The sequence below is a fragment of the Phyllobates terribilis genome, unplaced genomic scaffold, assembly GCF_046119375.1.
Source record: "Phyllobates terribilis strain yellow unplaced genomic scaffold, ASM4611937v1 Scaffold_2__4_contigs__length_985480577, whole genome shotgun sequence".
NCBI lineage: Eukaryota > Metazoa > Chordata > Amphibia > Anura > Dendrobatidae > Phyllobates > Phyllobates terribilis.
Window position 1 is genome coordinate 735,314,536 of NW_027362762.1, and position 23,630 is coordinate 735,338,165.

Sequence of the window (23,630 nt, forward strand, 5' to 3'; positions counted from 1 at the left end):
TGCATGCAAAAACGCTTGACAAATGCTTCTACCTGGCAGGAAAAATGCATGTACAATCCGCATGAGTTTTTCCTGCCAGGGAGAAGCGTAAAAAATAGGCAGCATTTCTGCATCGTGGGCACATAGCCTTATTTGTGCACCTGCAGTTGTCACGTTACTGTAACTATTCACTTCAGGGCCACTCAGGTTTGTGCTGAAGCTCAATCCCCCAAAAAATGTCTTCTCGTATCTCGTGTTTTACTTAGTGGAAAATTCGATGAGCGGCCGTGACTAGACAGCGCTGACAGAGGTGCAGCCCCCCTCTCCTCCCCTCCCCCAGGGGCGCTGACAGGCCTGTGTGACAATATTTGAATTCCGTACATAAAGGGGCGTGTCTTAGCAGGTATTACTGCTTTGTTGATTGGACGCTGACGCATCGGCTTCCAGGTTATGAAGCAGCGGATTGGTCCTGCGGTTCTTAGTCCCGCCCTCAGCAGTGAGGAGTTCTGGAATCCGCAGTACTCCTTCTTTTTGCTTTAGGTCACTGAGCAGCGCTGAGCTCCGTACATCAGATACAAGGACGTCGTCCTCCTGAGCGCTGCCCCCCGTATATCCGCTGTCACTGCGCGTTATTGTCGGTGAGTAGTAGGCTCTCGTGATGCAAACTCTTCTATAAGCCTCTCATTACCTTTCAGGTTATATTACATGACGGCTTCTCTCCCTGCAGTGCATCCTAGGCACGCCAGGGGTTAATTCTGTCACAGTAGCCAGAAGGTTATGACTTAATTCAGACTCCTCTTTTGATGGCTCTAGACATTTATTTATCCAGAAGACATTTTTCTGTAATTTTCAGAGTGGATGTTCGTCTCTTGTTAAGAATAAGCATAAAGTTTAAAGGGGTGTTCCAATTTTGGAAAACTTCCGTCCTTGTGCTGCAATTTATTGAAACTCCTGACCTCCCTACAAAAAAACAACAAACCTGGGGCCTTACTTACTGTCCCCAGGTCCAATATTGAGGCTCTGCTGCTGCTCCCACTGTATGTCATTGTCTGCAGTGCTGACATTGCGTCATCAGCGCTGCAGCCACTATTAATGGTGCCAGAGTTGATGCCCTGAGCCGCAGAGCTCACTGATTGGCTGCAGCGCTATCGACATGACATTATCGCTGCAGACCAAGCTGTGATCTGCTGGACGCACCCATAGGATAGGCTATGATGTGACCTTGTACTATCCTTCACAGGGAACCTAACAGCTGATATATGCTGCTCGATTCATGGTCAGCATGATTTCTGCCAGGTATGTGTAACTCTGAAACTCTGTGACGTTTTAGAAAGAAACCATAATTGAAAAGCCATTAGAAACTGTGCGGCAGACTATGTGCCCACGATGCAGAAATGCTCCGGATTTTTTCCTGAGCGTTTCTGCATCTCCCTGGCAGAAAAAAACGCATGCGGATTGTACATGCGTTTTTCCTGCCAGGGACAAGCGGATGTGAAGCGTTCTTCACATGCATTTCCGCATGCGGGTTGACAAGCGCTTTCCAAGCGATTTTAGCATCACTTGGAAAGTACTTGACATTTTGGTCACACTATATAAATCCATGCAACCGTCATGGATTTATATAGTGTGACCGAAAGAATGTTAAAAAATATATATTATACTTGCCTTCTGATGGCCCCCGGAGTCCTTGTCTATGCTTGCCGGCAGCTCGCGGTAGATTTAAGGACCTGCCGATGTCAGCGGTCGCGTGACCCGTCACATGACTAAATGACGTCAGCGCAGGTCCTTTAGTCTACCGCGAGCTGCCGGCAAGCATAGACAAGGACTCCGGGGGCCATCAGAAGGCAAGTATAATATTTATTTTTATTTTATTCTTTTTTTTTTTACAGGTTCTATGGTACCCGGGTCCGGAGGAGAGTCTCCTCTTCTCCAAACCCGGGCACCATCCGCACATTGAAACGCATGGATTCTACATGTACAGATGCAGTGATGTGGATTCCATGCGTTCCAATGCAAGTCAATGGCAGCGAAAACGCCGCGATTCCGCAAAATAATTGGTAGTGCTAAGTATTTTTCCACAATGATAATCCGCAGCGGAAATTTCCACAGCATGTGCACAGCACATGCGGATTATCATTGGGGAACATGGCAGACTTTCTACCAAGCGTTTTTTAAGCGTTTCTGCAGCGGAATTGCCGCTGCGGAAACGCTTAAATACGCATAGTGGGCACACAGCCGCACAGGAGAACTTGAGGCAGGCGGGTCCCCGGTAGCTGCTCCCCATCCACTCCCCTTGAGTGATAGGCCTTTCTATACACACACAGGGAGAGACCTGTATGTGTCCACGATCAGGACCCACTGTGGCCCCAACACTGCAGAATAGCAGCACCACTTCTACCCTCATTATGCAAATGAGTGTCTGCTTTTTTTTTTTTACACATGCGGATTTTCCTCATTGATGCAAGTCTATAGGGAAAGTCCACATGCGGATCCTCAAGAGAAATTGACATGCTGCGGTCCTGCAAGACGCGCCGCATGACAGTTTCTGCGGGTGATCCGCAGGTGGACATAGATGCACAGTGGACATGGGATTTCTAGAAATCCATCCACTATGCTGTAACATCTGGACGCTGCGGGTTTGACGCTGCATAAACACGCAGCTTCAAACCCTCAGCATTTCCTGATCGTAGGCACACACTCTTACTCCAGGGAAGCAGGAGGGGAGAAACTGCCAGGGACGCGCCTGTCCAACTAGTCTCCCATGCTGTTCGGTCCCCGGTGGCTTTAAAAGGGAATCTATCAGTAGGATCAACCCTGCTAAGCCGTCTATATGGGCATGTGGGTCATAGGAAGCTGAATAAACTGATATGTGATCTGATGTCTTATTCCAGAAAGATCCACATTTTTATATGTAAATGAGCTGTTCAGGGCTATGGGCCGGACACTGATCTCCCTGGGAATCTCCAAAAATTATGTAAAAGGGAATATGTCACCAGTTTTTTAGTGTCTGAACAAATGCCACCACCTTTTACAGCTCCTGTGCTGCATTCCACAAAGTTGCCTGTTGTCTCCTGACTCCCCCTGTATACCTCCAAAAATACCTTTTGAATTGCTCTCGCACTGTATGTAAATTGGATTGGCATTATCGCTGCGGTGTCTGTGTCTCCTCTTTGCTCCTAATGGCCGTCCTCTGGCTGGCGGTGCTAGTGTGCAGGTGCGTGGTTTTGTTGTACTATGCGGATGAAGAAGGATCACATTTTTTTCACTATTTCCTTCTATGGTATCTGTGTATTGTTTTCTGCAGAATGAGTTAACTGAGAATGTCAGTGAGCTCCTTCTGATGGGAGAGTTTATAATTCTTATTTTCCTTCTTTGGAACTAATTTTAGCTGACTTAGGACCACAATATTCACCTCTGCTTTCATGTGGTTATAAACCACCAACCATTGGCTCAGGGGAAGAAAAGTAACAATTATAATCTTTCCTATCAGAACCAGCTCACTTAAAGGGAATCTGTCACCCCCTGGGACTTATCTGACCTATTAATATGAGCATACAGGTGATAGAAATGTACATTTCTTCATACCTCATATTAGACGTCGTGTTGCCGTGAAATGTCTTTTTATTCCTACAAGTTTCTGATGCGTTCCAGTCCAGGGGCCCGGAAGAAATCCCAGCCTCCTTTGGTAATTATAATGTTTCCCCCCCTCCCCTGCATGTCACAGTGCCCTGTAACGTGCAGTTGCGGCGGCCAAATCCCACTCCTGCGCACTTCACTTTTTACACAATGCGCACTTCTTCCTCCCATCTTTGGTCACAGTACTGCAGGGATCTTGTGCGCAGGTGCCGGCGAGTCACTCTGACTTCCTGGCGCCTGCGCACAAGATCCCTGCAGTACAATGAACTGAGACGGGAGGAAGAAGTGCGCCTTGTGTAAAAAGTGAAGTGCGCAGGCGCGGGATTTGGCCGCCGCAACTGCACGTCACAGGGCCTATATTAATAAGTCAGATAAGTCCCAAGAAGTGACAGATTCCCTTTAACTCATTCTTCAGTCAGCGCACAAACTATCAAAGACTAACAATGCAACATTTGTGATGAAATGTTGTTCAATTTTTTTAAGCCAAAAAACTGTATTTAAAGGGAACCATCACCTTGAAAATGCAGTCCAATATGCATGCGCCATGTTATATAGCCAGGGAAGCCAAGCAGATTGCTGGATAGTTTTGTAGGAAAAGAATCAGTATGACACGTGATTTAATCATCTAATCCTCTGCTCCTATCAGTGATTGACAGTTGTCTCTGTATGCACACTAATACAAAGAAAGCTGTCAGTCACTGATAGGACTGCTCAATGGACCAACAATCCCAGAAAGAGCAGAGGTTTAAATGAATAACACAAGTTATACTGAATCTTTTTCCACAAAAATGTACGGAATATCAATCTGCTCAGTTTCCCCGGGTCTATAACATGGTGCCTGCAGATTGCGCTGCATTTTCATAGTGACAGGTTCCTTTTAAAGAAAACCAATGCAAGATATGTGGCAAAAATAATACATTATTAAATGGATTTTTAAAACTTTATGAAATACAAAATGTAAAAAATGATGTACAAAAAATCCAGCATAGAGACACAAAGACAAATTGGTGAGTGAGCCACTGCTGGGACCCCTATAGTAAAAGACCCCGTCATAAATAAAGTATAGATCAGATAAATAGTTAAAAATAGAAAAGAAATATATCATTGGTTAAGATGTAATAATGGAGATTGGGAACACAAGTGACCTTAATCCCGCTCAGAAAGCCCAGGAGTAATAAGAGTCAGCAAAAAGTGTAGTTGATGTTAAGGAGCTCCTCCACCAAACACCCAGCTTCTTTTTAAGTATAAAAAAAGTGCCTGAAGATCTTCTTACCCTTTAGAAGAACATAAAATATATATTAGAGAATCTTTTTAGTCCATAATTTGTAGGCTCTAATTGTAGATTTTTGGGTCTACCTTCAGTTCTATATCATGAAAGTTGCGGAATTTTGTTTGTGACATTTCAAGAAGCTTTACGTCAGAAAGCTGTCAATGTTTCTGCTAGGTGGGAACATGACCTAAAAAATAATTACTTCTGCTTTTCTCTCGTTCTCTACCTCAAGGTTTGGCGAGCCTCCAATACCCAGATATCGGCTGCTTTTTATCTAGCGTTATGCTTTGGGGCTTGTTCACACTGTCTGGATATGTTGCATTTTTTGCTGTGATAACATATAGTTTACCAATTACATTGAAATATATGAAATTCACTTAACATTTTTCTACAATAAATTGCTCATGATGACGTCCTAAGGCCGGCTTATCCTCCAGACACAATTACTACGGTATACACCACAGGCAGAGTAGTCTCCATGTGCCTGTCACATTGCTACGGATAGGCTCTGCAAATATTGCACGTGGGAACATGTATATACATAAATGTGACAGGGGCCTGACGTATACGCTGTTGGCAATGTGCCATGTAACTTCCCGAGGAGTATATATAGTTAGTAAGCAGTTTGGGATACAATAACCAAACAGACAACCACGATACAGCAGGGTTAGATTACATTGGAGGCTCTGGAAGAATCAGGAAACCCTAACCATTCTCACTGCAAAGATGTAAACCAGTAATGATGAATGTCTTTAAAATTTACTGCAACCTGTAAAACTTTAGTGTGTACTTTCTCAAGCCTCTTGGAGGTCCAAGTGGCCATATGGAAGGCGTTAATTTTGGGGTATGTTCACACTTGAGTTTTTTTTTTCTTCTCATTTTAGCTTTTCTAAATGAAAAAATCCAAATAAAAAAATCTTCATAAAACAAGTTTTTGGTTCTTTTTTGTGTATTTGGTGTATTTTTTTTTGGGCAGAAACGCCTTAATTGACAGGTTGCTACTTTTTTGCATTCTGAAGAAGACACCAGGTCAAGAACACCACCCTGTGTCCCAAAGGAGTGTTTTCCCAGTGAAATCAACAGAAAGCTTATATCGAGCATTTACCCTTTCATGACCGGGCAATTTGTACTTTAGTTTTCCATATTAGTTTAATCTGTTTTTAAATGATCCATTGCTATGAGGCAATAGATGAAATACAACAACTAGGATGATACCTGAGATATACGGTAAATAAGTTTGTTTCTCTCAGATGACTAACCTCACACTGATGTGTGAATATACTGTCAGTTTGGGCGGACAGACTCGCTTTTAATACAGGGATGTCAAACTTAAATATACAGAGGGCCACAATTAAAGCACACCTGTCAGCAGGATTGTGCTCAGTAAACTACATACACTGTCGGGTGACATTACACTGATTAAAATGATACCTTGGTTGATTAAATCCATCCTGTGGTTGTTGTGTAATCTTTACTTTCAGTTTGGAGATAATGATATGCTCGTGCTCCAAGGTGTGTGTGGGGGCTGCTCTATCTGGTGCTGTGCTTACGTATTCATCTGTATGCTTTTATGACAGCTCACTATGCCTTCACTGACCTGCCTCCTATTTTACATAATGCATCTAGTAGGTAAAATAGGCAGGTCAGTGAACGATCAGTGACCTGTCATAAGAGCATACAGATGAATATGTAAGCAGAGCACCAGATAGAGCGCCCCCCACAGGGCGCCCCGAAGCACGAGCATATCATCTCCAAACTGAAATTAAAGCTTACACTAGAACCACAGGGCGGATTTCATCAACCAAGGTATCATATTAATCAGTGTAATGTCACCCTCCTGACAGTGTATGTAGTTTACTAAGCACAATCCTGCTAACAGGTGCGCTTTAAGAGCTTGGACAAAGTCGCGGGCAAACCTTGATATTTAAAGTCTACAATTGAGGACGATTTTCCTAATCAAATATAAAGATTAACTTTTTAATTTGGAAACAAACTTAAAGGAGTTGTCCCACAAAGTAAATTTTAATTAATAGATCTTAGACTATTGGAATAATATAGTATGTTATGTAAGAGCAGTAAAAGCATATGGCCTAATTTAATAATAAATAGATATAGAGTATCTATAATAATAGATAATAAAGTGAGATGCAAACAAAAGTGCCCTTAAGCACAGTATAATACCCCCACAGTGAATTCCTCTACATGCATACAGTATAAGGGACCTCACATAGTGCTCCATGCAGTATAATGGTCCCCTATATAGTGCACTATATAGTATAATGGCCCCACATAGCTTTCCAAACAGTATAATGGGCCCCACACAGTCCTCCATACAGTATAATGGCCCCACATAGTACTCCATACAGTATAATGGCCCCACATAGTGCACCATACAGAATAATGGGCCCCACATAGTACTATATACAGTATAATAGACCCCACATAAAAAAAAAAAAAAACCCCTCTGCCTGACCCCTGCTGCTCCGGTCTCTTCATGGTGTCTTCAGATCCTCGGTACAGCGGGCGCGTTTTAAAGACGTCATCGCGTCCACTGTACTGAGACCTCAGACGCAGAGGGGAAATGCTGGGAGAGGGATCGTCTGCTGAAGCGCCCTCCATTGTTTTCTACTGTATCATTCACCTATGATGCCGATATAGTTGAAAGTTCGATGCCCTGTGAAAGTGCAATGCTGGGCGTAGGACCCGCCCCAGGACGCAGGCCAAATATCCTCTGGGGACCCTTCCGACATTACGGGCCAAATATACTCACTCTGACGACCAGATTTGGCTACCAGGCTAGAGTTTGACATATGTGCTTTAAAGCATTTTATAATGTGGATTTTGTAGTGATCTAGTTCAGAATCCTTAATACAAACTGTATCAATATACAGTGGCTTGCGAAAGTATTAACCCCCTTGACATTTTTCATGTTTTGCTACCTCACAACCTGGAATTTCAGTTTTTTTTTTAGGGTTTGCACAGGGCCGGCCCGAACGTATAGGCGAACTAGGCGGGCGCCAACCCTAAGGGGGCGCCAGAGAAAAATTAAGAAAAAATTATAAAAAATCTTTTCAAAAGGCAAAAAGTTTTAGGGATGGAAAGAAAAGTGTACATAAATTTTTTTACCATAAATTTAAAAGAAAAACCGTTGAGCTTCAATTTACGCACGGAAAGGAGGCGCTAAACTACGGACGTGAGTAGTTTGCATCGTCTGCTGACAGGTGTTTGATCCCGTGCGTTTATTTTGCTCCTAAGTTTTCAAATGTTGGCAAAGCAAAGCAAACAACCAAAAATGCACACACTACACTAAGGGGGCGCCCGAGAGAAAAAAATACTTATACTTAAAAGGTAGGTGTACCATATGGCCTATTTATACGTAGTTTGGACTTTAGGTACTAGGTACTAGTTGGCGATTATATTGATAGATGTCATCAGCAGTCGATGCGGCTAGTGGGAGGAGTCTGTTTTGACGCATTGGCGTAGACTGCCTGGACTGCCAGTCAGGCCAGCTAAGGCAAGGGAGATAGTATCTACGTTTTTTGCATATCGGCGTGCGCGATTATAATATTTTCGAGGTATGTCTCTACTTTTTACTTGCTTTATCATGTGAGCCATTGCTGTTATTTTGTATATTCATTAGATTCATTGTTCCATGAGGTTTCATGAATGCAAATAGAAAATAGGAGGTTTTTAGTAAATTTTTGGCCTAGGTTCTAAAGTGTTAGGCACTGCGAGGTAGGGATATTGTTTTGATTTTCAAAAATATTGGAAACATTGGAAATTGTTAAAGAAATTTGTGTTTTTTGTCTTAAAAGTAAAATCGTATTATATAATGTTCAGATAACAATTTTTCGGCGCGTTAACTTTTAGGTAAATGCTGTGTGTTGTAACGAGTCATGGCTGATGAGAAGAAAAAACTTTCGGGGTTTCAGAACCGTAAAAGAAAAGCTGAGGAGGAGAAATCACTTTAAAAAATCAAAGGGTCATTTTTAAAATATCTAAGCAATAGAAATGAAGACGCGGAATTCCAAACTTTGGAACAACAGGCTTCTGTTGCCTCGGAAATATCGAATGTGGAAATAGAATTTGTTTCTCATGCTGAAAATAGTGAACTACAACCATCAATATCTGGTGGTAGATCTGATCAAAGTACCAGTACTGACATGGAGGCTGGTACATCTATAGAAATACTACGCAAAGACTATTCGGACGATCCCTCTACGTGGACCGTAATCAATGATGACTTACGCCTAGATGTAGTAAAACTCGGCCCCACACAAGTTAAAGATTTAGATTTTCCTTTGGACACTAATCGTAGAAAATTTTCTTGTGTTCACTATAAACGTCGTCTTGTCAATGGTGAAAGTCTTGAACGCAATTGGCTAACGTATTCTATTCACAAAAATTCAGTTTTTTGTTTTTGCTGCACGTTGTTTCCAGACTCATCACTTCAACTAGGAATCATCAAACGCTCAGCCTTAGGTACTGATGGTGTAAATGACTGGAAAAACATATCTGCTATTTTAGCCAGCCACGAAAAAAGCAAAGATCACATGATTAGCTTTCAAAAATGGAAGGAACTCGAAAATAGACCTAAGATGAACAAGACCATTGACGAAGAACACTTACGCAAAATTGAAGAGCAAGAAAAATACTGGCATCAAATTTTAGAAAGGTTGATAGCTCTAGTGAGGGTACTAGGTACGCAAAACTTAGCGTTCCGTGGATCTAATAATGGGAACTTTTTGAAATTTGTGGAGTATTTGGCTGTGTTCGATCCCGTCATGTGTGAGCACATTCGGAAAATCCGGGACAAGGAGATTCATGCACATTATTTGGGAAAAACAATACAGAATGAGATGATTCAACTGCTAAGTAATGGTATTCAGGTAAAGATTCTTGACGATGTCAAAACTGCAAAATACTTTTCTATAGTGCTGGATTGTACTTCTGACGTGTCTCATGTTGAACAAATGACTATCATTGTTCGGTTTGTTTCCACATCAGAAGACAAAAAGTTTGAAATTAAAGAGCACTTCTTGGGATTCATTCCTGTTTCTGATACAACTGGAGGTGGTTTGACAGCCGCTGTCTTGAACAAATTTGAAGAACTGTCGCTCTCTGTGGACAACTTACGAGGGCAAGGCTACGACAATGGGAGCAACATGAAGGGAAAAAACATTGGATTACAAAGATGAATTTTGGACATAAACCCACGTGCATTCTTTGTGCCTTGCAGCTCCCATTCTCTAAACTTAGTCGTCAACGATGCCGCTAAATGTTGTTTTGGAGCGACAACTTTTTTCCTGTTAGTTCAAAATCTCTACGGATTTTTCTCTTCGTCAACTCAGCGTTGGGAAGTACTCGTGCGTCATTTGCCATCTCTGACTCTAAAACCTCTATGCGAAACAAGGTGGGAAAGTAGAATTGATTCTCTGGCCCCCCTCCTTTACCAATTGAGCGAAGTCCATGATGCCCTAATGGACATAGCAGAAAATATTAGTCTCACAGGAAGCTCTGGAAATGTCTCCCGGCTAGAAGCTCAAGGTCTTGCTAAACAAGTTGGAACCTTTTCTTTTGTTACATCTGTTCTAGTATGGTTCAACATTTTGTACGAAATCAACAATTTGACAAGTAAGTTACTTCAGTCACAAGAATTCGATTTAGCTGCTGCTTCTCAACACCTTGACAAAACAAAGAAATATCTGCAATCCTTAAGAAGCGATGAAGAGTTTGAGAAGCTGTTAGTTGATGCGAGGGAAATCGCAGAAGAGCTTGGCATACCAGCTAATTTTGAGTCAAGTTCTGCGCCAAAACGTTTAAAGAAAAAAACCAGACAGTTCTCTTATGAAGGGAAATATGAGCCCATAAGAGATGAGAAACAGAGTTTCAAAATTAACTTTTACTTTGCGATCTTAGATACTGCTATAAATTCAGTTGATGAGCGGTTCACTCAGCTGAAAGAAATGGAATTGAAATTTGGATTTTTGTACCACATCCGTTCACTTGAGGGAAAACCAAGTAAATTTGTTCTGGATAAGTGTAAAGCTCTGGAAAAGTCTCTTAAACACAACGAAGTAAAAGACATCGATGCCATAGAGCTATGTGGTGAACTGCAGGCAATGTCAAGACGTGTTCCAGAAGATTCATCACCAAAAGACGTTCTTGAACTTTTGCTTAAATCTGACTTGAAAGAAAGTGTCCCCAACCTGGTGGTGGCTCTAAGAATTCTTTTGACTCTGCCTGTGTCCGTGGCCTCAGGAGAGAGAAGCTTCTCAAAACTAAAGCTAATTAAAACATATTTAAGGGCAAATATGACGCAAGAGAGGTTGGTTGGGTTGGCAACAATTTCGATAGAATCTGAAGTTGCTAAACAAAATCTCAGTGACTTAGTGTCATCCTTTTAAAAAAAAAAAAGGCAAGGAAACAAAAATTTTAATTACCTATGGTCGTTTTTGTTTTGTGTTACTGATTACTTTGTATATATTTGTCCTATACAACTTCTCAGAAGATTAAAGAGTTAGGAGAGAGTTAATTAATCATTGTTGTTGTGGTTTATTTTGCTCCTAAATTTATATCCCAAGTTTTCATCTACTGCCAAGAATAGTAGGGGCGCAACAAAATAGTTTCGCCTAGGGCGCCGTAATCTCTCGGGCCGGCCCTGGGTTTGCATCAGTTCATGTAAACAACGTGCCTACAACTGTGAACATTTGGTTTTCCTTTTTTTTTTTTTTTTTTTTGTGAAGCAGACAGGGCAAAATAACTGAAAACTTCAGTGTGCATAACTATTCAACCCCTAAAGTCAATACTTTGTAGAGCTTCATCTTGCTGCTATTACAGCTGCAAGTCACTTTGGATACGTCTCTGAGCTTTCCACATCTTGCCACTGGGATTTTTGCCCATTCCTCAAGGCAAAACTGCTCCAGCTCCTTCAAGTTAGATGGTTTCCTCTGGTAAACAGCAATCTTCAAGTCTGATCACAGATTTTCAATTGGATTAATGTCTGGGCTTTGACTAGGCTACTCCAACACATTTACACATTTGCTCTAAAACCACTCGAGTGTTGCTTTAGCAGTGTGCCTTGGGTCATTGTCTTGTTGGAAGGTGAACCTCCACCCCAGTCTCAAATGACTGACCGAAACAGGTTTTGCTCAAGAATATCCCTGTATTTCGCCCCATCCATCTTCCCTTCGACTCGGACCATTTTCCCTGTCCCTGCTGCCGAAAAACATCCCCACAGCATGATGCTGCCACCACCATGTTTCACTGTAAAGATGGTGTTCTTGGGGTGAGGAGCTGTGTTCATTTGGTGCCAGACAGTGTTTACCTTTGTGGCCAAAAAGTTTAAATTGTGGTCTCATCTGACCACATCACCTTCCTCCATACATTTGGGGAATTTCCCACATGTCTTTTGGCAAGCTCAAAACGAGCCTTACAATTTTTGTGTAAGTAAAGGCTTTTTTCTGCCCACGCTTCCATAAAGGCCACCTCTATGGAGTGTACGGCTTATTGTGTTCGTATGGTCCGATACTCCAGTCTCTGCTTGGGAACTCTGCAGCTCCTTCATGATTACCTTTTGGTCTCTGTGCTGCCTCTCTGATTAGTGCCCCCCTTTCCTGGGCTGAGAGTTTTGGTGGGTGGCCCTCTCTTGGCAGGTTTGTTGTTGTACCATGTTCTTTTCATTTGATAATGGATTTGATGGTGCCCCTGTGGAACATCAGAGATTGGGATATTTTTTTATAATCCAACCCTGACTTGTACTTCTCATCAACGTTGTCCCTGACTTGTTTGGAGATCTCCTTGGTCTTCATGGTGTTGTTTGGTTAGTGGTACCTCTTGCTTAATGGTGTTGCGGCTTCTATGGCCTTTCAAAAAAACTGTATACTGACAGACCATGTGACACTTAGATTGCACACAAGTGGACTTCCTTTCGCTAAACATGTGACTTATGAAGGTAGTTGCTTGCATCAGAAATTTTTAGGTGCTTCATAGCAAAACGGGTGAATACATATGCACATGCCAACTTTTATTTATTTTATCCCATGTTTTAAATTTTTGCCTATATTTTTCTAACTTCACTTCACCAATTTAAGTGGAGATGCATCACACAAATCGGATTACAAAATTATTTAAACACGGGTTGTAATGTAAAAAGCCAAGTACTCGAAGGGTATGTTCACACAACTTTTTGCTGTTCAGCAAGTGTTTTTTTTTTTTTTTTTTTTTTTTTTTTTAAGTGTTGAAAAAATATTTGCAGTAAAAACCCTTCAAAAAGTATTTTAGATCTGACAATCTCCAAAAAAAAAAGGAAGACACACAGATTCCTAACATTGATTTCTTGACAGTCATATTGAATTTTTCCACCTCAAAACTGTCTCTTTGAGTTTACAGCGAAGAAAGTGGCTATGTGCACAGATTTTTTGAGGAGTTTTTTGAGAAGAAACTGAGTGGAAACTCTTCTAAATTCTCCACAATAATTCAAAACTCCTCAAACTTGTTTCTTCTTTAAAAACTGTACAAGAAGACTCCATGTGCACACAGTTCCTGAGTTTTTGAGGCGTTTTGAGATTTGGAGAGTTTCTGCTCCAAAAACGTCTTGAAAACCATGTTGACATAGCTAGTCAGCAATTACTCCAAGTTTTTAAGTTTTAGAGAGTTGGCACACAGTTTCTGCTCCAAAAGCTTCACAAAAGAACTCGTTATGAAAATACCCTTTGGTTTAGACTGTAGGTAACACTCCGCAGAGCTGGTTGAAGCCTGAGGTAAATCTGCGTTTATTAGCAGGAAATTTGCATGCAGAATTTGCAAAAAATCCGCCTGTATAATTCTTTTACTACTGTGTTTTACCCTGCTGTGGATTTTTATGTACTTGCACGGCTTTTGGAGTGCTTAAAGCGCACCTGTCAGCAGGATTGTGCTCAGTAAACCACATACAGTGTCAGGAGGGTGACATTACACTGATTAATATGATACCTTGGTTGATGAAATCCATCCTGTGGTTCTTGTGTAAGCTTTACTTTCAATTTGGAGATAATGATATGCTCGTGCTCCGGGGAGGCCTGACAGTGTATGTGGTTTACTGAGCACAATCCTGCTGACAGGTGCGCTTTAAGTAGTCGAATGTCTTGTCAGAATATACAGTCTCCTATCACTTTAGACTCCTTGCATTGCCACAGTCTAATGGCTCATGGTGTGACAGATCAGGCACCATGTCATGATTTCAATTTTGTAATGGAGACGATAACATAAATGAAAGCAGAGCCTGACAATAATGTTTCAATACTTAACAAGTACATACAAAATATAAAAAATAATCATCTTTCTATTAGGGCTGTGTGGAAGACTAATTGACACCTAAACAACTACTGGTAAGAAATAATACAATATCTGGAATGTGGTTGCAGTTTTCTATTAGAAGTGTCTGTTCTACAGTCTTGTGTCCTTTTTTTTTTTTTTTTTTTTTTGCACCCTGTTTCCATAAATGATTGGACATCTGCATTACTTCGCAGGTATCGGTCACACATAGTTCAGTGATACAATTCCTTTAGCTGCTGATACATATGAGAAGTAGAAACTGCCATGATTGACCAGATTAGATGGTTTGTCAATGTATATAGAGGCCGCCCGACTCTCCTTTGACTACAGATGTTTGATTTCTGATCTTTTTGTGCTTGGGGAGATACTCTGCCGCTAGAGGAGTCCACTGCCAACTTATTCCCCTTTCCTGCAAACCTGTGCTTCTCTGAGCCCAACGTGCATGTCTATGGAGACGTGAGGAGTGAGGTGTTGACAGGCCGGCAGTTGTCTAATGTGTTACATTGCATAGTTTATTACAATACTCACATATTTGATGGAATCTCTGCCTATCAAAATCATCAGGAAAAATAATGTAATGTATTTTATCCTGTAATGTAGTGAACACCATGACAAAAACTCGCTAATATCCAGTGGATGAAATTGTAGGCAATTAATTTATAAGCAATAAAGAATGCACAACTTGAATTAATATATTGGCATACAAAGTGAGAAAACTACAGGCCTGATTCATTATTGCATGTGCATTTTTTTATCTAGCTTTTGGTGTTTGCATCTTAACATTTTAATTTGCACCTTTTTAAAATTCTGTTTTTATCTCTTCACTTTTGTGTGTGTCATTGTGACCGGGATTTGGGGTTTTCAGATGATTCATCCATTAACAAAAAGTTTTTAAAAAATTGCAACATTTTTGTGCAAATGTACTTCACTCACCACCCCAGAGTGACTTTATGTAAACCTATAATTTTCCCGCAAATTTTGCATCTATTTAGCATAACATGTAACTTTTTGCACTAAAAAGTTGCAAAATAGGTTAAAGGCAAAAATGAAGAGCATTTTTTTTATTTTGTGCAAAATTTATGAAACACATAGCATTTTGAAAAAAACATCAATCAATATCACCAAACAAAAAAAAAATGAAATTGATGAATTAGGCCCTACGTTCTCTAAGGCTTCTTCCTCTCAGATCTGTATTTCCTACAACATCTAATGTCGCTGACTAGAGCATGAATTGGCAGTTGCTGAGTCACGGTTTGGATGTGTGCCGTCACTTGGTTGGCAATGGTTCCTTCACAGAAAGATGTAACTTTTCCAAGAACTTCAGCTGTGAATGAATAGATTAAATTCTGAAGAGTACGTGAACACAACTCCACTCACATGGCAAAACCCGCCTGCGTTCTTCTGGAGTACAGATATATATGGAAGCTAATTACTCGATTGTGAAAAAATCCTTTATTGCTATGAATTGTGCTTTTGGTGAATTCATGTTTTTTCCTCATTTTTAGTTATTTTGAGACCCCAACGATGTATAATGTGAGAGTAAGGGCAGTCATGAAGTCAGAGCTCTGCAATGGGTGAGGTGCAGACATATTTGACAACTGTACCATTGCAACAGCAGTTGTTCTTCCTTTGCAGCGGTGATTTGGTACCTAAGGAATTTGGGAAAATAGATGAATGGTGCATCCACCATGCCATAAAACATGCAGGTTTATGAACTTTTTATGCTTAGGCTATGTTCACACACACTTTTTTTGGATCAGAAACTGAGCGGAAACTCCAAATCCTCAAACCCCCCCCCCTCCCCCCCAAAACTCAATAAATTGGAGGTTCGGCTCGGTTTCCCCTCCAAAAACTCAGCAAAAAGACTCCATGTGCTCATAGCCCAAAGAAGGAGAACTTATTTAAATGGCTTCTACTGGAAAAAACTCATGGTTTTTGAATAATTAAAAAAAAATCTGTGAGAACATCCTTAACCCATTCCTGACATTGGACATATTGATGATTACAGTGTGAGTTAAGATATAAGTTATAATGGTATTACCGTATATAGGAGAAGTAATCAGACAGTCACAGGTTTAAAAATAACCTGTGAGCACAATTTTGTATTGTAAGGTAAAGACATGGCTGTAATGGAGCTGTACTAAATGTTAATACATTTGATGAAGAAATCCGCTTTGTGGTTCTTCTTTAATTAGTTAAAATTTTCTGCTAATTAGACTTTGGTGCACAGGATCTGAGTCTTCCTCTGCCTGTCTGTGATTCCCCAACCCCTGCACGTGCCAAAGGCCGGAGGCAGGCGGAGGGGCCGGGGAATCACCGACAGTGAGGAGAAGACTCTGCAAGTCCGGCCCCTGTGCACCGAAATCTAATTAGAAAAAATCAAATGGTGATTAAAGAAGAACATCAAAGTGGATTTCTTCACCAAAGGTATCAATGTAATCAGTATGAAATCTATTTATTGACATGCCTTTACTTTCCATTACAAAATTGTGCAGACAGGTTCTCTATAGGTCCCATGAAGGGGTCTACAAATATATATTTTTAAAAAAATCTCTAATATAAAAGTTTGAAATGCCATAATTTTTCACTATTAAAAAGAGAAAAAAAAGTAAAAATATATTCATATTTGGTATTGCTGTGTCCAATTTGTCAAATTTTTAAATTAGTTAAGCCAACTGGAAAAAGTGATTAAGAGAAAATAAATTGAAACACCAGAATTACAGTTGTTCAGTTTTGCAGCCTTAAGCATGCAAATGCAATAAGAGGCAATGAAAACCTCATAGCCACCCCATAATTGTATCAATGAAAATGTCATCTTACCACGCAAAAAATAAATGAGTCATCACACAGCTCCAGTAATAGAAAATTTAAAAAGTTACGGATATTAGAAAATGGTAACGCACAAACCCCATTTTTTTTTTCCAAATTTTTTACATTTTTTTTTTAATACCAAAAAAAGGGGGGGGGTAAAGGGGGACTCAAATGTGCAAAAGGGAAAATGACGTGCTGTGGCAAGGGGTTAAAGTTTATTATTATTATTATTATTTTGTGTTGTAACATTTAGCTTGGATTTTTTTTTCCTTGGCTCACTTGGGCCAAACAAAAAATTTACTAGAAAAGCCAATGTATAAGGGCTCTCACACTAGCGTATAACACGGCCAAGTGCTATCTGCTGTTTTATCGGATAGCACTCCGCCCAGTGTTATACTATGGGGCAGTGCAGTTAAGAAATTGCAAAGGGCAAGCAGATGATACACATCTAGATTTATGTATAATATTAATGGCCCAAAGCATCCACATCGTAAAATTATGTATCTCTGCTGACTAGATTGGATTGACCAATCGGAAATGAATGAAAAAACCTATAAATGAATATCCGACAAAGAGGCCATATATATTCGATTAAAAAGACCTTTATTGTCACAAATTAGGGTATATGGTGACAAAGAAAATGAGCATTCACATTAGAAAGATACCTTATTAAAATATTAATTATTTGTATGCACACAGGATGCCAGAGTAATGACACAACTTCATTTCAGTATAATGTGACTATCACTACTTAAATCTAACCTGCTACAATGGCAGGATGTCAGTGTCAATTACTATGCAACTTATACACAAGTAGAGCACCATCCCATGTATAACCAGCAGTGTATGGACATCACATATCATTTCATATCATTAACCACTAATTTTTGCTGGATTATAGTAAGTATTCAACGTTGTATACATATATGTGGTTAAGTGTCCTCATACCTGCGGGTTGAAGCGTGTACATATAGTGGTGGCTCCGGACTGAATGTTCCTGCTGCATGTGTAATGCTCACCCCGACGCGTGTTTTGGTGCGTCCTTCCTCAAGTCCATCAAGTTCAACTTTCGTCCACTAATAATACATTCTTCGTCAGTAAATTATATCCCACAATGTCATTTTTGCTGAGGAAATCATTCAGCCCTTTTTTAAAAGCTGTTTAGTGTCTGCCTCTTGTGCTCTGGCATTCCACAGTCTGACTGCTCTAACTGTAAAGAATCCTTTCCTATTTAGCTTCCAGTATTGCCTTCTCTGTCCTGTATATGATTACCCGGCCCGTCAGCCTGGTCCACTGGTCCATCCATCTGGTCCGTCAAGAGTCACTCTCATCTACTCAGTCTATGAGCTCCAGGGAGGTTGTAGTTCTGGAATATGACGGCACTGGAGGATAATATGTTACTGGTCGCTTCACGTTTTATTCTTCTCAAATCCTTGGCCGTTCACATGCGTCTTTTTTTTTTCCCTTAACACAGATTTTGTGGCCCTGGTGACTACTTTCAACAAAACCTTTGGTTCTGTGATCACTCCCCAATATCTTGGCAGTTTCAAGAGTGTTACATCCCTCTAAGGCTGTGTGCCCACGATGCGTTTTTTAAGCGTTTCCGCAGCGGCAAAAACGCTGCAGAAACGCTTAAAAAACGCATGGTAGCCATGTTCCCCAATGATAATCCGCATGTGCTGTGCACATGCTGCGGAAATTTCCGCTGCGGGTTATCATTGTGGAAAAATATGCAGCACTGCCAATTATTTTGCAGAAGCGCTGCGTAATTGCCGCCATTGACTTGCATTGGAACGCTTGGATTCCACATCACTACATCTGTACATGTGTGGCACCCCATGGGTCCGGTTGCCTCAGTGGCTTTGCCTCCCTAAAAAGAGGTAATGCCATCCCTGGAAGCAAGCAGGGGTCCTTTTAGTCAGGTACACTACATATGCAACACTTTCCTGGCTCCAGACCAGCAAGGGAAGCTCCTCCCCTTGGCAACTGGTATTTGGGGGCGGGGTTAGTTAGTCTTAGTGTGAGAGGAGTTGAGTTTAGGACATTGAGGAGAGAGGAGCTAGGGACTGGAGCTGAGGAAGCTCGTCCTAGCTGGAGTACACAAAGAACCGGAGTCCGAGGCTGTGGGACACTTCAGGTCCAGCAGCAGATACTGCAGGGCAGGAGATTGCAGGTCCCCTGGCCCCCACCAGACGCCCGGAGGCTCAGCAGCACAGAGGGACCAGCACCGCCACGAGGGAGCGAAGCATCCACAAGGCCGAGCTGCCAGCCATACGGGTGAGCACAGCACGTTACACTCAGGGACGTGGGCTACAACACAGCTACAAGCAGTAAAGCCAAAGAGTACAGTGAGAAGGGCAGGCCTACAACTCCACCTGGCAAGGAGACTCTGTTTGCTTCCAGGCTGACCGGACTCTTCTAGCCAGTACTCCAGTCCATGCTTGCCTAATTGACAACTGTGAGTAAAGACCCTGGGACTGCGCTATACTGACTCTGTGGTTATTACTGATACCCTGCACAACCACCATCATCCACACACTGCCCTGAAGCTAGCTCTTCCTGTGGGGAGTTATACCACCTTTGCTGCCAAACCATCAGCTTTAGAGGACTGTTCCGCAGCGGCGAACTCCATTAGCCGCACTCCACAGGTGGCTAGTCGGACATTATAAAACCCATATATACAAATTACCCTTGGATTGACCGCCCTGGGTCACGAACCGGGTCACCGCCACTGTGACTACAACCCCCAACATCTACCGGCCCGGCAACAGGTACCCCACGGCCCAGGGGGCGCGTCACATGCGGAATCCAAGCGTTTCAATGTGCGGATGGTACCTGGGTCTGGAGGAGAGGAGACTCTCCTCCGGACCCGGGTACCATAGAATCTGTAAAAAAAAAAAGAATAAAATAAAAAATAATATATTTACCTTCTGATGGCCCGCGGTGCGCTTGTCTTCGCTTGCCGGCAGATCGTGGTGGACTGAAGGACCTGCGCTGATGTCATAGGCATGTGACGGCAGGTCCTTCATTGTAGTGTACCACGAGCTGCCGGCAGCCAGGATGGAGCGAAGCAAGACTCCGGGGGCCATCGGAAGGTAAGTATAGATTTATTTTTAAACATTCTTTACGGTCACACTATATAAATCTATGCCGGTAGCATGGATTTATATAGTGTGACCAAGTTGACAAGCACTTTCCAAGTGATGCTAAAATCGCTTGGAAAGCGCTTGTCAACCCACAGGCGGAAATGCATGTGAAGAACGCTTCACATCCGCTTGTCCCTGGCAGGAAAACACATGTACAATCCGCATGCGTTTTTTCTGCCAGGGAGATGCAGAAACGCTCAAGAAAAAATCCGGAGCATTTCTGCATCGTGGGCACATAGCCTAAGACTTTTAACAATTTTTGACTTTTTCCGTCAGTTAATTTTTTTTTTTTTTTTTTTTTTTACCCCTTTTGTCTAAAGAAAACAACCTGCCTAATAATTGTGCACACCTTTAATAAAGGCTGTTGATATCCTTAGGCCTCACCCTCCCTCATTACACAAATACACATCACCTGATCTGCTTCATCCAATAAGCATTCAAGTTTATAGAGCTTGGAGTTGGAAAATATGGGTAAAAATGATGATGTGGTCAAAATACTCACCTAATAATTCTGAACACCGTGTACATGTTATGGCCAGGAAGGGCCATGCCAATTAAAGTTGTTAAATGCCCGCCGATCAGCCATATGCAAGTTGATTGGAGGTCATTTACCGGCTTATGAATATAATAGTCTTGGACCCATTGAATTACATGTTATCGGACGTGTATTACCTGTTGACAAGGGGCAGTGTACTGGTGATAATGATGATTGATACTTAAAGGGAACCTAGCTGCTATGTACACTGCCCCCATTGCTTTGTTATTGATGCAATGTGCATCACTAACAAGCTTTTTTCATTAAAATCGGTGGTAGTATAATGATTTTATAACATTATATACACTTTGTCCTACCTGCTGTATTCAGTCAAGGTTGCGTCTAGATCGGAGGTGATTTTTTTTGAGGCCCTCATTCCAGCAACTACGATCTAGTCTCTTCAGCAGTGAAGCCTCTAGATCGGAGGTGATCTTTTGTGGTCCTCACTTTAGCCACTCTGATCTAGGCGCTTCACTGCTGAGGAGACTAGATCGTAGTTGCTGGAGTGAGGGCCTCAAAAAATCAACTCAAATCTAGTTGCAACCTTGCCGGCACCAGCAGTGAGTGAATGCCGTGCTGCCCATGACTGAATAGCAGGATCACACCCCTATGACTGAATACAGCAGGTAGGACAAAGTGTATATAATGTTATAAAATCATTATACAACCACCGATTTTAATGAAAAAAGCTTGTTGGTGATGCACATTGCATCACTAACAAAGCAATGGGGGCAGTGTAGATAGTACATAGGATGTGACCGGTTCCCTTTAAGATTGCTTGGAAATCTTTGCACCCTATGAATAAGTGTTTTGCTTGTTTAGTTGGTGATTGCTGGCCTGTTTATATAGACCAATAGTTGGGGACAAGCATTTATAGAAATGCATTATTGGCCTTTATAAATGGTCCATTAGGTAACTGAGCATTTGGCAGACATTCGACTTTAGTCAAAAATACATACGTTTAATTAAAAACAACTTATGGCCATATCCTTTAAATCTTTCTATGAATCTGTGATCGTGCCAGCAATCCCCTTCCCACTCCTGTTCATGGTAAACTCCAAGTCTAGCACATTTGTGTTTCACGCGCTTTAACGGAAAGCATGTGACCCCTTTATGTGTTAAGCTGCGGGTTTCAAGTTCTTTATTCATCATGTCGCATGCAGTTGAGTGGTCTTTGTGGTGAGCTGGAAATGAGTCACTTGCGTTCATTGATCTTCCTACAAGAGAGGAGGCCAGTGGCGTATTTATAGACCGACAGCTGATGTATTTTAATCTGTGCCGTCTCTTTGCAGAGCTCAGTTGGGCTTCTGTACTCCTGTGACCAAACCGATCTTCCAGACGCTAATACTTGAAAATGGCAGAGAAGCAAATTAGGTAAGTTCTCTCAAACCTGGTTTTTATCAGTTGTTGAAAAGCTGCTTGTCTGTTAAAATTAATGTCCTATGTTGATTTTTGGAAGCAAGTGTGTCATAAAGTTGGCCATGATACCAACATTTCAATAGAATAATTTCTAATAAAGGTCAGGTTCCTATAAGTATGGTATCTAAAGAGGTCATTGAAACCTCACCTGATGTAAAGAGGCGAAAGTAGATCTCTATAAGGCAGCTGTAATATACCTCTGACACTGTGCACATCCAACCCTGGGTTGGTTAAATTTTTTAATTTTGACTTCTGCACTTGTTATGCAATCTGTGGTTGAGCCAATTTAAGCTAACTGTAACGTTTCTTGATGGTATGTAACGTGCCAGTGGTATACAACACAGTCAGATGTCTACAAAGCTTTGGGTGATAGCCTAGTAATGCATCTAATTTCTATCAACTATTTTACTCTTAGCTTGCCTGCTAAGCTCATCAACGGTGGTATTGCCGGAATTATTGGTGTAACTTGCGTTTTTCCAATTGACTTGACCAAGACGCGGCTCCAAAACCAGAGGAATGGTCAACAAATATACAAAAGCATGTGAGTAAAAAGGATGTAAACATGAAATCAAACAAAAGGTGTAATTTGATATATCCACAAACCTTTTTGTATGTATATTTCAGATGGGACTGTTTGGGAAAGACTATACGGTCAGAAGGATACTTTGGGATGTATAGAGGTATGTCATAGATCTGTATAATCTCATAGACTCAATTAGTCAAAGTAGATAGAATAAGTAATAAACTTACTACTGTACATAACGAACAGTGTTGAAAATATAGACTTAATATTTGGTGCTGGAGACCATGTTACTCTTTAGGGCTCGCTGGCGAGTAACATCCGATGAGTCTCTCATCGGAGTATCGGATGTTATATGCAAATGACCCTCGGCTCAGACTCTGCTGTGAGTGTAAGCCAAGTGTCATTTTACTGTGATCCGTTTCTCTTGCATGCGAAAATCGGATCACGGGTGCGAAGAAGACAGAGAACTTAATTTCTCCATCCTGTGAGTCGGCATATACCAGACTGCACTGAGATGACATCTGAGTGCAGTCCGATGTTTTGAACACACCCATAGACTTGTATGGGTGCGCGCTGTCCGATATATGCTACCAGTCTCAGCATGCAGCGTTTTTGCTTTGTTTCTTTTATGCCAACTCAGCATGAGAAAATAGACACTCGTCGGCACTGCTACATATTATAACATTGGATTGAGTGCTAGCCGATGAAACATCAGATAGCACTCATCCAAGTTATACCCTGGTTACTCTCCAGTATGAGCGAGCCCTTATAGTAATTCATTATCTACTGAACATAAGCCTGCTATAGAGCAATTACTAGTGCATCCTGTTTCCTATTAATGTATGTTGACTTAAGACATGCCCGCTGATATTAAGATGGAAATAAATGTGCCGCATAATAAAACGATCCTGCTTATTTGTTGCTGAAGTATATATTCTTCATATTTTTGTATTATTATATTGTAGAGCTACTGGTAATAATAGCAGTTACTATAAA

General features: G+C 41.3%; 2 protein-coding genes across 4 annotated transcripts in view; both read left to right on the plus strand.

Annotated features, from left to right (window-relative positions):
- Nucleotides 1–465: 465 nt before the first annotated feature.
- Nucleotides 466–23,630, plus strand: part of LOC141227081 (mitochondrial glutamate carrier 1-like) — a 32,405-nt gene continuing 9,240 nt past the window's right edge. The window contains exons 1-4 of one of the 3 annotated variants that reach the window (XM_073667201.1): nt 468–617; nt 21,985–22,066; nt 22,527–22,652; nt 22,736–22,791. In XM_073667201.1, the coding sequence (XP_073523302.1) occupies nt 22,047–22,066; nt 22,527–22,652; nt 22,736–22,791 (202 nt within the window). In that variant the 5' untranslated portion in view covers nt 468–617; nt 21,985–22,046. Of the gene's footprint in view, nt 618–8,755; nt 10,200–21,984; nt 22,067–22,526; nt 22,653–22,735; nt 22,792–23,630 lie in introns of those variants that run through there. The other 2 variants (XM_073667200.1, XM_073667202.1) reach the window with 2 other exon arrangements.
- Nucleotides 10,236–11,388, plus strand: LOC141227118 (zinc finger MYM-type protein 1-like). The gene has a single exon (XM_073667203.1). The coding sequence runs from the start codon at nt 10,366–10,368 to the stop codon at nt 11,290–11,292; it is 927 nt and encodes a 308-aa protein (XP_073523304.1). The 5' UTR covers nt 10,236–10,365; the 3' UTR covers nt 11,293–11,388.

Bases quoted from the DNA above. Each gene is read 5' to 3' on its own strand.
- LOC141227118 (XM_073667203.1), top strand. From the start codon at position 10,366: ATGGACATAGCAGAAAATATTAGTCTCACAGGAAGCTCTGGAAATGTC.